Source organism: Temnothorax longispinosus, chromosome 9 (assembly GCF_030848805.1).
Source record: "Temnothorax longispinosus isolate EJ_2023e chromosome 9, Tlon_JGU_v1, whole genome shotgun sequence".
Taxonomy (NCBI): Eukaryota; Metazoa; Arthropoda; class Insecta; order Hymenoptera; family Formicidae; genus Temnothorax; species Temnothorax longispinosus.
The window spans coordinates 2,588,302-2,604,758 of NC_092366.1; the positions used below are offsets into that span (position 1 = coordinate 2,588,302).

The 16,457-nt window shown below is 44.5% G+C and overlaps 1 protein-coding gene across 2 annotated transcripts in view; it reads right to left on the minus strand.

Annotated features, from left to right (window-relative positions):
• Positions 1-493: 493 nt before the first annotated feature.
• Hs3st-a (Heparan sulfate 3-O sulfotransferase-A) overlaps positions 494-16,457 on the minus strand; it is a 42,808-nt gene continuing 26,844 nt past the window's right edge. Inside the window, exons 3-5 of one of the 2 annotated variants that reach the window (XM_071787295.1) lie at positions 15,725-15,818; positions 13,057-13,211; positions 494-12,965 (exon numbers count right to left, since the gene is read on the minus strand). In XM_071787295.1, the coding sequence (XP_071643396.1) occupies positions 12,081-12,965; positions 13,057-13,211; positions 15,725-15,731 (1,047 nt within the window). In that variant the 5' untranslated portion in view covers positions 15,732-15,818 and the 3' untranslated portion in view covers positions 494-12,080. Of the gene's footprint in view, positions 12,966-13,056; positions 13,271-15,724; positions 15,819-16,457 lie in introns of both variants that reach the window. The other variant, XM_071787294.1, reaches the window with a different exon arrangement.

A 16,457-nucleotide genomic window follows, 5' to 3' on the forward strand; every position in this document is an offset into this window, starting at 1 on the left:
AGGCTATAGCTATTAACTCATATTGGTCGAGAAAATGCCATGAATTTCAGCGTTTTAATAACGTCTGTCCGCGATTTACAATAATGCGCATAGAAACGCGATAGAAACCTGTATGTATACATGGTTAAGCTACGAGCTCTTTGATCCCTTTAACCCCTTCCTAACACGACAACGTGTTAATATATATATATATATATATATATATATATATATATATACATATATATATATATTGCGATTCTCGGTACAGTAAAACACTTTTTTATCGAGATCTCGGATATAAAATGGAATGCAAAGATATAAATTATTTAAATCACAACAATTTGTCTATCTAAAACTACGTTATCCTATAAAGTCTCATAACGATATTGTATAAATATCCTACAATATAAAATTTACTATCAAATACGTAACGCACACAAATTTGTATCACATAATTTCCGTCGGTGAGAAATTCTGCGATCTAATTATATATTTAATAGTTCTATACACCTTTAAAGTTTATTTTACGTGAATACTTTTATTTACTCGCGATAAATTTACATTCAGTTATTTGAGCTACCGATTTAAAAGACATTTTTATATACCGAGAGTCTCGTAAAAGTATCGCGGTTTTTAAGAAGCTATTAGTTGATACAGCGCCTCTTTTAATCATGCATCGGAGATGCAAAATTGCCAGATAATCCCGATATCGAGCAAGAAGGGGTTAATACGATGGCTGCGTCGCAGAATCTCGGCCCCGAGTGTATTCGAGAGATAATCCAATTATTACAGTTTTTGCGATAATATTCCTAATTTAATTATAATACGATATCTTTATTTCGATATAATTTCACCGAGATTAATTACCCGCCTCAATAGAGAGATTTCCAATAAATTCGTTTAAATATATTTATCCGATATAAAAATCCCGGTGGTTTGCCAGAGGCTGGCAGTAGCGGCTCTGCCGCTTTCTCATTTATAAATTTTCCCCGCATCTTTTCCCTCACGATTAATTCCCTCGTCGGATTTTATACCGATTCCGTATATCGTTCGTTGTTCCGTTGCACCGCATCGCATCCGCTGAACCGCTACGGCAACGAATGAAAGACACTCGATATAACGGGGCGAGACGTCGCGACGTCACCCGATACGAGAGAAGCGGAGTTGGTGGATCTCACAATCTCACGGATAACGACGGCCGGAAAATCGACTTTTAGCTCGTATATGCAGTTAAACAATCGGACCAAGTACAACATATTAGGGAATTAATTAATTAGTTACGCCGGGCGTCTAACGGGGCGCCCGTTTAAAAGGTACGAGAGAGTGAGAAGCGACACGAGAAATTCGTTATCCTTAAAGTTCCTATCGAAGTACGAGGAAAGAGGAAAGAGGAAATGGTAAGGGTAACCACAAACGGGAAACACATACACGGTATATGCTATTACAAACAAAATAATAAATATCGTTAAACGTTAATTACAAATCGGCCCAGGAGCGGCAACGATTCCGAGAGATTCGGTGCCGCCTTGGGTTTTAACAATTTATCGTAGACATCGATAACGACAATTTTTTTTGTTTATTAAAAGTGTTACGTGTGCGCGTGTGAGTGTGTGCGTGAACGTGAGTGCGCGCGCATGTGTGTGTTTGTATATGTATCTCTGAATACGAGTATTTCGTGTCACTTTCGATCTAGAGCAAAGTCGACGAGAGGAAGAGTTGCTTTCTGACATTTAATTGAAGGACTTTTTTTTCTTTCGGCGTTCAAATTAAATCGCGCGTAATAAATGTATTGTTTGTCGATAGATTTCAATGTATAACAACAAGTCGTTATAAAAATTTAATTGTGGAAGCGCAGTTGTGTGCTTAATTGATGCCCGGCTTTGTATGATATAACGTTAAGGTTTTAATTTAATTTTTTTTTATTTCTAAGCGGTAAATCACCCGGTAAACTTCACGCAACGCAAAATAACGTTTACAGGTTGTGTCAATTTTTCAAATACAGTTCAGTGACGCACTTAGGCAATTGTTCGTTCAAAAAAATACCGTTATATAGTGATGAAAAAAAAAACAAACGGATTAAGCCTCTAACAGAAACCGATTACCAACGCTAAACGGTACGTAATAGACATACGTGGCTAACGATGCTAACGATCATTATATATCTCATTTAAAATACTGTCTGGTTTCGATATCGATGGAGAATAGCTTTTGTCCGTATTTCCGTTCGTATGTCGGAACATTAGCGACGAATAATCGTCAAGTTACGTTCCCTCTGTCGTTTCTCTCTACTGTCTTATTAAAACTTACGCGCTAGCTTGTGTATATATGTACGTGCGTACACATATGTATATAGATATTGTATATACATATATCAATTCTTTATATGTATATTATATATATATAAGATACGGGTAAATGTATAATAAATTAATTATTAATCGTTATTAAACCTATGTACGATGCGCCATTAACAACTAGTGATATGTACTCGTTTTGAACTATAGCGTTAGTTTGATGCGACCCTAAGGTGGTTGCGCGTCGCCCTTCGCGAATCGAGAAGCAGTCGGGAAGTTTCTCGGCATAATGATTTCTCGGGATAACAGTGAAATTCGACTTTACACGGCCGGTCCCGCCGGCCGTTCCCCGCGGAATGCAAATTCCGCGTGGCGCGCAGCGTCGCGCCGCGTTTCCACGTTTTATCTAATCAACCCTCGGCCGATTAGGCGTGTGCCGGCGATTTTTGCCGGGTCGCCGCGCAAAAGCCTTTTATATTCCACCGGAGGCCGGCTCTCCCGGGGAAATAAACGCGGCCGCGCCAAACGGACATGGCCGCGAGATGTGGCTTTTCTCCCCCGTCTTCTCTCCTACGCCGGGGTCTCCTCTCCACCGTTTTTTTTTCGCGGAACGACCTTACTTTTTTGCCGTATGCGCGCCACGGCTCGGGGTCGATCGATATTTCCGCGTGTATTAATTCACGCTTTCCCGAAGGAAAACTACCGCTTTACGGACAACCCTCTCACGGTTTATTTCCCTCCATTCCACGCGTTTCCGAAGAAAAAACTACCGAAAATTTTCAACAGGAAGCTTTTTACGTTTGGACCGATATATGGAGGGGTAAAAGCCATAGTGGTGTAAGTCGAATTTTTCAAAATATTTACTCGTGTGCATAGATGCAATTTATATATTGTATAGATTGCATCTATGCACACGAGTCAATATTTTGAAAAATTTAACTTACACCTTATGGCTTTTACCCCTCCATATATATATATATATATATATATATATATATATATATATATATATATATATATATATATATAAAACGATATATATACAAGCTTTTTACGTTTGAACCCGATGTACTTATAAAAACACTACGAATGAAAGAGAATACGAAAACACGTTCTGTAAATGTGCACGGAATGTCCAGCTTGATTACATGCTCGCCATAAAAAGATCGACGGAATGTTTTCTAAAAGTTTCATCTCCGCCATCTATATAGTCTCGCAAACATTCGGATACTTACATTTTCAGAAAAATCTTGCGATATAAGATATTTTGTTATCCCTCAACCCCCGTAACTTGTGCGATTGCTTCTCGATCGTTCTCGGTTCCGCACGGACACCTCGCTTTTGTGAAACTCTTCTTTTTTTTTTGTTTTCGCTTAATCCGGCTCACGTGTCGAGAAACGACATCGTGTACGCCGTACAGGCAATTGTTGATATGTATCGTTTTTTTTCTCTTTTAGCGTGGCTTATTGCTTAACGTATAGCTACGGTTTTGTAAATCTATCTTACGTCTATCCTTACGCCTTACCAGCGGCGCGCAAACTCGCTTTTTGTCACCCGGACAAAGAATACGGAAATCTCACACAAATCGCACACAAGTGACATGGTAAAATACTTAAATAAACGAGCGATCGAATGAGACCAACTAAATCCTTAACACTCTTTCTTTGGTTAACTATCTTTCCTTCCAAAAAAAGGATACTGGCCCCACTTGTCGCATTATTCACCAGTTTGATATAAACCGATAATCGATCGTCTCTCGCTGTTTCAATTTTTACCGTTTATAAAAATAGATTGCAGTGGTAGTAACGACATATTGCACTTAATATTGCGGGAACGAAAGTTACGATATGCTAATTTGACATCACAGGGAGAGAGGTAATATAATAATAATTATAAAGTAGACATGACTTTTCTGATATCTTAACATAATAATACGTTATTATACTTACATATATTATTATAACATAATAATTATACGTTTTTCTTGGCAAATAAAGATGTGCAGCGTGCTTTAGAACATCGTATATCTTAACTTAATTCGATTTATACGTCTCAAAAAAAATAACAAACCGGTCTAAACCGAGCTGAATGCGCATTAGTTTGTGCACCTCTGATACAGCATTCTTCGCGCGAGCGATATCAAAAGTTCTTACGAGACGAACAACTTGAAAGATAACAACAACGGCGTTCGAGTCATCGAAGAAGCTGTCATCTCGATAAGATATCTGATATTTTGTCGACAGAGCGCCGATTGCGCCCGCCACGTTCTCCCGTGGTACAAAACGGAATCTTATAGGCGAACAAAGAGCGCACATATATACACTGTTCTTCCGCCATTTGTTCCTGATCGGAGAAATTTCCTCGGAGGATTACTCGCGAGATATCTTCGAAACGCGAGATATCTGCATAGATACTGTTGCAGTCTACGCGGGGAAAAATGGTGGTGTGGTTAAAAGTCGAGGTATTAATAAAGCTCGAATTACAAGCAGCTGAGAATTGAAGATATTAGTCATAATCTAATGTCTGAATCATCGCCGATAAAGTTTGACTTCGAACTTAATTATGAAAGCGGAGTATATTTAGCTACGGGCACAGGTTCAAATTGGAAATGCAAATTTTAGTTCGAGTTTACTACGCGGTAAATTTAGCGAGCCAAATATAGGGAAAGTCGGTTGTGAATGACTGTGGGGAAATAAATCGGCACGTGTACCGGAAGAGACAAAAATTTGTAAAATAAAAATTCAAGTGGAAACCCGGGATGCGAGAATCGAGCGACTCTTGCCGGCAGTGACGGAGCCGGTAGCTTCGCGTCGACTTCGTCTTTTAAATAAATCAGTGCTCTCCCGCGGGGGTGCACGATACAGACGATGAAGGTGAAGGGAAAAGGAGGATGGGCCGGTTGGCAAGGGGCAGGACGGGGGACACTCTCTCGTTGAGATATCCCCCGTCCGTGGTAGAAAGTGTACTCCACTGCCGCCGTTGACTCGCGAAAGCCGATAAGAAGGAACGGAAAGCAAGCGCAAGTTGCAACTCGCGCGTGTACACATTGTATCCTAGATCCACTACATGTCCCTCCATTCATAGATTCCTCGCTTTCCGGGGCGAATTTCTTTCTCGTTGGAAGGTTGCTGCTTGTTGATGTCTTTTGTACTTTTCACCTCCGACTTAGTCACTTTTGTATAAGTTTTTCATTTTTCGAATTGAGTGTCTCTCAGCGATTGAGTCATAAATTGAATTTTTGTACCATTACAAAGTGATGCGATCGAGTATTATTGGAAGGACTTGCACCGCATTGAATTATGTGCAATTTTTCTCGCAAAATTGCACTCGACGAGGATGAATTCACGCACAAGTTCGTGGCGAGCGCGACGCGAAGGAATGATTCGCGATTCCAATGATCCGTGGATCTCCCCGACGGTCCAAGGATCCGGTGATCCGAAAATTCAATGATCCAAGAATTTGTCGAAGTATAGATTCGAGTGATCCAAGGATCGTTGAGCGACCTTCTTATTCTACCCTTATCAAGTATGATATGTATTTTCTTTTTAACGACTAACGGCTAACGTTCCGAGCGCGAGAGTGCGTGCCACCCCAAAAAGAGATAATTGCATACACCCTCCTTGTTGACTCGTTAATGTCTTGGTTTCTTTCATCCTCCCGTGGTCTAACCTCCCCTTCGTGCTTCGGGAGATTCGAAGGCCTATCCCTGCGCGTCAATCTCTTCGAGAATGTTGTTATAAAAACGTACACACCGCTTCTAATTTAATTTTCATGATTATATTTATATATAATCTGACACCTATCATTCGATATCCTCTTTGATATTTTTATTTCTGGAGACGCAAAATTTTTTTAGGAGATACACGTGTATTTTGGTACTGGACGTTTATTATTTGTTGGAGATAAGTTTCGAGTTCTTACAAGTGGACGGGTCGGACGAAAATACATCTTTTTCTCTTGCAAAAACGAACTTCTTAATTATGCTTATAGATGGCAATTTTCCGGATTTAGCTGGTCCAATACCGTTTATAGTAGTAAAAGGCAATGATATAACGGTAAGAAAGAAAATAGAGTAAACTGATCGCTGCGATCAATAAACGGGAACGAGTCAAAGACAAACGAAGATCAAGCTGCTCTCATCGATTATTTAGCAAAGGGCACATAGCTCGGTTCTTCTCGATATTCAAACGCACGTTCTCGAGTTGTGTATAAAGATCATCCAAAAACATTAATTTACTTCGTATCTTTTTACAATGCGAATAAGAATTTATGTGTTCTAAAAACGCTCAACACTAAAATTTGAATTTTCAAACGTTCGAGTAATCGTCCTGCCGGAGTATTTCCGGTAAACGCAGTCGCGCGAAATGCGCAAACGAATGACCTTTGTGTCCGCTTTTCGGCCCGGCAATAGCGGGTCGAAAAATTTTTAAAGGTTCCGGAATCTAAAGCGTAAAAAAGTTTGCACGGGCAATTAATTAGATTTTTGCGCAGTAACAGCGATATTTTCACGCTTTTTCGCGTTTTTTCCATAGCTTCGTGCCGCGCGTCACCATTTTTACTTCCGCCGTGCTACACGAAAAAAAAATATGTATTGTTATTACGGACAATATTTATTCAAATAATATCACGTTATCACAGAGTAATAAATATTTTAAAAAACGTAATGTGTAATATAGGAACCAGTATTCAAAATCTTTTTAGTACGTTAATGCTTCTGTTTAGTCATGTAAACCAAGATTAAGAAAAAAAAAAAAAAAAACGTTGAAATGGCTAAAATAGCTTCTATCCTATATTGATCCGAAATCTATCGCGTGATTTAGCAAAACGATCGCGAATATTGCGATTCAATTTCGTCATTGGTTCGACACGTGGATACCGGGAGCATTTCGCGTGCATTATTAAGCCGCCATTCCACGAAACTTCTCGAGGGTTGATTACCGCGTTATTATTATCCCCCGAGACCCGAAGTAACTCACCGTTCACGTCGGGTATCGCATAGTAATACGCGATTAAGGGAGAATCGATTCTGAATTTTATCATGCCGGTAGTATAACGCGCTCGGAGATACCCCGTATAGTCGATGCGCCGTAAAATTTCTTCCCTCGGGGGGTGACATTTTTTCTCCTCTCCTCCCCTTCCCCGTTCTTGTCTATCCTTACGTGATTTTCCTGATACGTTGTACAGTTTCCTATTTCCTTTCCCGGACTTTACCGGAGTGCCGCAGGTCGGTGACCTCCGCATTGAATATTCGGATTTACGGATAGTTAGATCAGAATCCACGCCCTCATAATTCCGTATAATTCCTTTACTCGCGGCGACTTCTCGAGATCGTTATGCGAACCCTTCCTTCCTGCGATACCTTCGTAGTCCGGCGCTTCTTCTTCCTCGACTTAAGTCGAGGCGAGCGCGGATGCATTTTGCATAAAATGCATATTCATCACACGCGAAAAGAAGCGCCTCTCGCGACCGTGTCAGGCTATTTCATTGTCCGGGTATCGGTATTAATGGAGAAGAAGGAACCGGAAAATATTTAAAAAGGTAGAAAGAGAGAGATATATATATAGTGTGCGGAAAATACTCGGAAAGTTTCGGAGGATTTTTCTTGGACAAGAATTTTTCGCGAATAAATCGTCCGTCATCTTCAAGGCTAAATATCTCGGACACGGGATCGTTATTACACGAAAAGCGAGGAAATAGTTTGGGAAATGGTACGGGATACCTGCTACGGGGTCTTTATAAATTTCAGTGCTTTCGCGTGCCGCGCGCTCGCTGGAAAATACATATTCATCTCGGCTCCGCTCCGTAGAGGGTGCATCCGTAATGGAGACGAAAGGGACAAGAGGGATCCGCGGGATCTGCGTACATTTCGCTGGACGTCCACGTGAATGGCGAGCAATATCGATCAGTCAAAGCAAAGGGGTTATCCGGGCGCGGGCAGCTGTTTCCGAAAGACCCCAATTCAATTTCTACTTCCATGGCAGCGCGATGTGTGTTACATTTTATAGGTCGTCGGACACCTCCGGTGTATACGTAACAAGGTACATTACACGTTCGACATCTGTATCTCGCCAGGTGGCCGTTCCATGTCGTTTCATATTTCATCCGGAAGATGCGAAGGAACGAAATGACATATTTACAGAGGCTCCCGCGCTAACTTCGGCGTTGAAAATATTTGTTTTCGCGCGACACCCCGGCAAATGGCACAGGGCCGCCGTGTGAAATCCCCGTAGATTGACCGGACATCGACGAATGGAGAAAAAAAAAAGAGATGAAAAAGAGAGCACCTCGCCCCCTCCCGAGAGGAAGGAGGGAAGGGGGGTTGTTAACGCCACTAAAGTCGGGGTGAATGCCCGAGACCGGGGCCGCGGAGCAGGCCGAGGGAGAATATCGTGATCGCGCGCGATGCGCGCCGGGGAATGAAACTTCTATTCGTTCCCTTGCAGTAACGAGAGAGACGGAAAGGAACAATATTTATCTTGCTCCGCTCCGGAGACGATATTTTTTCGCGCCGTAATTTTAACGACGGCCAACGGATAGATGATTCGGCGGGAGATTTATTAAAGTCGCGGTAATTTAATATTCGTTCACAAAGAGCTTTCGCTCTTGGCGATTCCATCGTCGTTGCCCGGACATTATTATAATCGAAAACGTAACTATATATCTGGCCGGCGCGCCAATTCTCATTCGAGAAATCTCTTTCTGCTCGCTCTTCGAAAATGAAAAAGTAGAAAGGAGACGATCGATCGGGCGATTAAATACCGCTGCGATCTCAAAAAAACGCTATCGCTCGTTAGAGAATGCGAAATTAAATGAAAAATATTCCCTCGACTGTTTAAACGAGCGTAACCGAGCGTGCGAGATGGTTAACGTGACCGCGGCTAACGCTTCTTAGCTTATCGAGCCGTGCCGTGACTTCCCTAAAGAAGGTCTGCAAGTTCCTTAATTAGGCGCGGAGGTCGGAAGTCGTAACGCGATCCCTTTCGCTCGTCACGAGGAGGAATATCGAGCGATATGTGCGTTTTAAAGCCGTGGAAAAGCAATTGCGTGTCACGCGTGCAGCACCGAACAAAACTCGCTACGGTTATTAGTCAAGGAAATTAAATATTCGTCCGCGAGATTATGCGGAAGGAGTCGCAAAAAGACCGATGGCGTGACGTTTTCGAATTCGTCCTCGGTCACGCCGCGGTATTAATCTGCTAATTGAAAATTTACTTGCGATAACAATTGCTCGCTCGTTCCGACTCTATCGATCCGACATTGTTCGAGAAAGCGTATAGAGGGAGAGAGAGATAATCTATCGGCGGGGAAACCCTCTCGCTCGTGTATTAATCGCGAAAGATTCGCATCCCGAGTGCTCTATAAACCCGTACCTAACCGGTGAGGTAATCCAACGAGAATCAAAGGTTGTTTGCGGAAATTACAACTTACACCGAATGCAACCGAGTCCCCGCAGAGGGAGCAGAGATTTGATCAAAGCGCGGCGTGTATGGCGAAAAGGAGGATCGACGACGACGAGACGCACGAGACGCACGGGCTCTCTTTGAGGCCCGAATTGCTCGAGACTCGAAATTGCCGTTGACGAGACCTCGTCGGATTGGGCTTTCGACGAAACCGATGATCGAGCCGCGCAACAACGTTATACCCATTTGTGACGGGCGGGCAAATTGCAGCGACGAGGTAATTAACGAAGTCGGTGTGCGTAAAGCGGAGCTTCGCTTCTAAATAATCACAACTGTGAAAACAGATTAATAGAAATAAGCTCGGGGAGCTTATTCCGCTCCAGTACCAAGGATAAACGTTCTCTCTCTCCTCTCGTTGGAAATGATTTAACCGGCGTGAATCGCCTCCTTTTTGCTTCAAGCTTCCAAGTCGATGACACCGAACGTGTTCTAAATGTTCAAATTGCGAAGATATCGGATAATAGGTGTAGTAGTGCCTGTTCGTTGGAAAATAATCGCGGCGCAAAGAAAATTGACGCACTTGGCCTCGGAACGCCGATTACTCCGATTCCCCGAGATCTCCGGCCGCTGAAACGGAGCCTAGGCGATCGGTATTTATCGCACGAATTAACGCACGGTGCATTTTGCCGCGCATGCACGACTCACTTGCGCCGCAAAGCGGATTATTTATGGCAGCGCGCCGTATCCTTCCGAGAGAAGAGCCTGCTCGCTAAGCGGCAAGCTCTCGCTTACTACGACTCGCTTCTTTCATCTCCCTTGTTTTCCCCGCGTTCCCAATAACATATATATACTTTGTAATCGTCTCCAATCGTCGGTGATCCTCATCAGCCATGATCCACATTAAAAAAGAGGATTTTGAGAAAAATATAAAAATTCCCGTAAAATTCTTCAGGTATTTAATAAATGATTCTCTCTCGTTATTACAAAGTTTAATGTGCCTTTCAAAATCCGCAAGCATATTGTATTAAAGCATACTAGTTACGTCTCGCGACGTCCATCATCCTCGTCGACGACGAGTCAAATTATTAATTATCCCGGGTAATAATTAAAAGCTCTTTCAACGACAAAGAGAGGGCTTTTCGTACTGTTGTAATAAATTCATGATGGAGTTCCCGTTGTCGCATTGCTTTCGCTACACATGTGTAATACTCGGTCTCATTCGATAGAAATTTACTACGTATAAAGAACGTTACATGTTCAAGCTCCATCGGGAGATTTGGAGAATAATCGATTATAAAGATTTCTACGATAAAGCCTCGGCGAACCGTTCCGTCTATGCTGCCGCTGACGAGTTTATTCGCGGTTGGTCGGATTCCACCCTACTTCTCTCTTCGTGTTCCCAGAGGAACGCTTGCGCCAATATCCAGTGTCAGAGAACGATGGAGAAGAACGTTCGCGTTTTTCTGCCGGGAGAAAAAGAGAGAGAGAAAGAGAAGAGATAAACTTAGAGGAGACGGGAAAGAAAATATTGCGTTCGACTTTCTCTCTCGGTTTACCTAAAAAAAAAAAGTAGACTGGCATAATTACACTCCTCTTTCTATACTTAGGGTAGTGAATCGTGCATGCGCGAGGCGCGATAAATAAAACTTACGATCTTCATGATCGCGCGAGAATCCTTCGCGTTACGTAATATCCTTAACGACATAAGCGATATAACAACTTCCAATGTGGATTATAAAAATATTCAATCTTTGTCATACGAACTAGTTAACCTATTGATATGTAAACTATCGATATGTAAAATTGATATGTAAAGTCACGGACCAATGTGATCCGCATGCCGCGCGAATCCACGAGGCGATCGCGTCCGTCTCGCAGATCCGCGTCTCTATTTTATTTTGGCCGGCGTTATTGTAACTTTTGTGTCAGTGTCTGTCTGTCTCTGTGTGTGCGCGTATGTGTATATGTGTATTCCTCTGTGTGCGCCTGTTTTGTATATACGCTTACATGTTTGATAATGCAATAACAAGATGCTCGGTCTCGCATGCATCCCGCTAATAACGGCGCCGGTATACTTTCATCGTGAAACATCAGCGCATTAAACCTCTTTAACGAGAATAAAGGAATCGATAATCAATAATGAATTACTTATCCTTGTCGGTGTCCCCGAAGAATATCGCTGATCGAAACGATGTAATGCCGAAGAGTCTTGGTCGACGACGTCAGTTCTTCGACCCGCGGTTAATTTCCATCGATGATCGGCAGCGATATTACCTTCTTCGGCGAGAGGACGATAGGGGATAGAGGATGATAATGTATTTGATTTTCTGAACGATCATGCCCGCCGCTGGATGCACACGCGACTCGCGTCGCGTAACGAACGAGTCGGGACTTTCCACGATGGTTATTCTTCCGGCCAGCCGAGATCCTCACCGACGAGCTCGTAGAAGCGTTGATTGTGCTCGTTGAAGAACTTCCTCAGCTTTGTCACGACCATCGGACTGACGCGCGGATGACGTCTCCCCTTGCTCTCCTTCAGACACTTCTCCGAAGTCTCGTTCCTCAGGCAATAGAAGCCCTTGGTGTGGTTAAAGTAGAAGTTGTGCCGACCGATGCGCGGCTCTAGCCCGAGGAAATTTTCGATTCGGCGCAGCTGAGGTACCGGATCCTCGATCAATTGATCGCCATTCACTATAAGAATCTGCTCCCTGGGGAACACTTCCAGCCAACGATGCATATAGGTGTGATAGAGGGAGATGGCGACCGGTCTGTAGGACTCGTTGATGGTACCGTCGGGTCGCATAACAAGCTCCTCGAATGTACGCGCCACTTGCTGCTGCTGTTGCTGCTGTTGTTGCGGCGTGCCGTTGGTCAATGTGGACGCGGTCGCGGCGTGCGTGCGCAATTGCGTGTAATCCGATATCGCCCGGGTGACTGGCTCCCGCACGATCAGCAACAGCTTGACGCTGCCGTTCATCGCGCGGATCCTCTCGGGCACCTCGGGCGTCACGAAGTAACTGGGGCTCTTCTCGATGGTGATCTGTCCCTTGAAGGAGTAGGGCATCTTGCGGCGGTACCATTCCAGACCCTTCCCGTAGTTGTCGTCACGGTCGAAGAAGTGGACCTCGCCGGCCGCCTTCTGTATCTGCGGGTGCAGGAAGAGCATCTCCAGCAATGCCCTCGTGCCGCACTTGCGTACGCCGATTATGATGGCCTGGGGAAGATGGCGATTCGTGCGCGGGAAGTGAACCTTGGAGTTGGAGAAGATGAGGGGCGGCGACGCGCGTACCTGTCATAAATCCACCACATACATGGCAGTCTGGTACTGTCTGCGGAGAGACATTCGCGAAATGCAATTTTTGTTACAAGAGACACGTTACCTGAGAAACCAGTTCGACCGTGCGTCCTTCGACGGCGGAGACCGCATGGAGGCTGTAAACGGCGCTGTCGTAGAGTATGTGGAAGGTGAGGAAGAGAGACAGCAGGGCGACCGATAGAAAAGCGACGGCCATTTTCGATCTGGATACGCCGACCACTAAAATGCAATCCGACGCGTCACCCTCGGCCGGCCTCATGGTGGAGCGGGGCATCCACCTGCGGCAGACAATCGAGAAACGCCTGTCTCGCCGGATATTCAAAAGTTTCAAAGTGCCGAGACTCAGTCGAGCTCGATTTTCTCGAGCACGAGCCTCCACTCTGAAAGGTTCTCAAAGGGCAATCGCGTTTCTCCCCCTCGTTTTTCCCTCCTCTTAGCACGCAACAGCGCCGTTAGTTACGGGCGACGTCTCTAATCTATTCTTTCTTCGCCGAGGCGCGGTAGGAATGATTAAGTCTCAGCGTGATCGTCGATTATTACAGTGCGCCGCGCACGCGGATACGATGCACGGATATCTCGCGGGGCGTCCAATTTACAAGCCATTACGACTCCTAAGTCCTCTGCACGATCCGATTTATCGGGAACGAATCGGAAGGGAGGGAGGGTTAAAAGTAACAGATTATTTAACGCAGGCCACAGGTTTATTTTCCGCGCTCTAAAACTCTAACTAAGCGAGTAGAAACAATTTCGGGCCACCGCAGTGGCTCGTGACCGATAATTATGCAGCTGATTGGCATTTACACGAAACGCTACGGTTGCCGGCGCAAATTTATCGCGGGAACGCTCGCGTGACAGACGAACAAAGCGGTTGTCAATGCCGCGCGCTCGCTAATTTCGTTCGCCATTGAATGCGGGCTCAAAAGGATCGATCGGCGGATTTACCGGCGATTCCACCGAGTCATACGTTAGGATTTCGTGGCCTCTGCCCGCGAACGATAAATCATCGACCCGCATGCTGTCCCGTGAGCGAAAAATAATGGGCGATTAAACTCGAACAATCTTACAAGACATTACGTTACTGTACATTACATATTTACGTATCTTTACCGGCGTGTATTATCGATAATCGTGCCGAGTCATCGTTTCCCACATATATCCTCGCTGAAAGACGCACGTCTGGATTATAGATGACAAAAATTGATAACGTTCTCGACTTGCCCCCCCCCCCTCCCAGATTATATTTGTTAACGTTGCTCGAGGTGAGACATTTACAGCATTAGCGCAACAGGCATGTAAATTACATGTTCTCGCGTGAATAAAGATCCCACGGCGAAAGTCGTCCGCGGCGAGCGTAGCCCCCCGAAGAATGAATCAAAATTCACGAGTGACGAAACTTGTACTCGAGAGCTCTTAAACTCCGAATAGCTAATGAACTTCTGAAACGAGACACGGGGAGGACGGGGGGAGGGCGAAAGGGGGGAAGATCGAGGAGGCGCGGAGGATCGATCCGGTGTAAATGATGCAGAAAGGTCGGTACCCCTGAGACAGAGCGCAATCTAAATTTGATGCGGCTGCATCTTGTATTCCGATGTAATGGCTCCTCCAACGTTTATTGCCCGATGCGCCTCCAGCCGCGTTACATCATCGGTTTCACGTTGATTTGTCAGAATAATCGAGTACGTATACCCGCGCGCGTTTCTCGTCGCGTCACTTTTAGTCTTAATTGCAGCTCGAGACGCAATTAGCGAATCTATCGCTAACGAAGTCGTGTTCTATCCTCCATCTTTTTTATTCCGTTTACATCTTCCCCTTCGCGTTCGATGATGTTACGAAACTGCGCACGTTCGAAAGAGATTGCGGGTATTTACGGGTGTTTGCCCGGACTTTCTTCTTTATCCGTAACTAGATACTTGATGTTACGAACGACTCCGCGCGTATCGCGTATCCACGCAGACGCTTTAATATTATATTTTTAACGAGCCCTTCTCTCCGCCCCTCGCTCCGCTCGCGAAATACGCCCGGAATAACATTCGCGTTACAGTCGACTCCCTATTGCACAATGGGAGCCATTTGACGCGCAAGTTTTCTAGCTAAAATTTGCTTTGTGCCATTGCGTGGCGCGGTGTGGCGTGGCGCGGCGCGGCGCGGCATGGCGGCAGGCCGAGGTGTTTCCGTGGGAAATACGCGGCCCGTGTTATTCGGACAAATTGCAATTTCCAGAGTTGCCTTCCGCGTCGTTGCGCTCCTAGCGAAGCTCGGCACTCACGACTATCGAAACGACTAGCTATTTACTTATTGCCGTCGTAGCGTATCAACGTGTAATTATACGGCCAGGCAAATTTACATAACGCATTAATGTAGGTAAACTATCGAGACGAGCACTTCGGAGCGCGACTTTACTTTGAACGGGCGTGAAATTTGATGCCTCGTTAAAGATAAAGATAACTGGTGTTAAAGATAAAAAGAAGGATTGCAACACACGATGTGATCTTCCGTTCCGTTAAAATTGAACATTATCTCGTGAGCTAATTCAATGGACGTAGCCGCGGAAAGTAGCAATTTTCTCGTCAGGAGGACAAGCGCGGAAACTTTAATTAACTAATTACATACGATTCTCTCGCCCGCGGATTCCGCAAGGTACCGACGTAATTGAATCGAGCGCGAACGGAGGAGAGATATATCGAGATATATTTCCCGTACAGTTTTAATCGGAAAATCCCTTCGATACTTACAAGACATCTATGGGGGATTGAGGAGACCGCTCTTGACGAGGCCGTGCCTTGTTGGGCATTTGCGTTTGTTTGTACGTTCACATTGTGGGAGTTTCTGAAACAACCAAACAGACCATCTTGTTAGAAATGCGTTGGACAATGTACACAAACTCTGTCACTCTGTATCTAATAGTCTTACAACATAATTCGAGCAATGTAATTCGCCCTGCATCGCGATATTTTAAATGGCATCGTTATTCCGCGATGCAGCAACGCGCTAAAATTTTGAGAGTTTCACTTGATAAATAATAACAGCATAGTTTTTCGTGGCAACAATAGGGGCGTTAGGACGGTGCTATGGGGAAATCAAATGCTTTTCAGGAGGTCCCTTGGTGACCCAGTTGCGCGACTCGAAACTTGCATAGGGCGTAAATAGAATCACTCCGGTGGAATAGCAACTTTTCTCATTCTAAACTGTCTGTTCGCGTACTGTTAAAAGCTCCGTAAATATATCGCAAGCACATCTCAGTTTTATATCTCCATGTTATATTGCGTCTTATATATTTTGTTAATCACGTGTCAAGCTTCGTAACGTTCATCGCAGGATTTATATAGCGCGAACGTTATTACGTTCATCGACACGGTTAATGTCTTTACCGTTAAAACAGCCGTGTGCACCTCCCCGATATATCCTCGGATATATCTTTAAAACACCGTAAACGTTCCGTTCCTCGAGAGAAACGGGAAACGATAT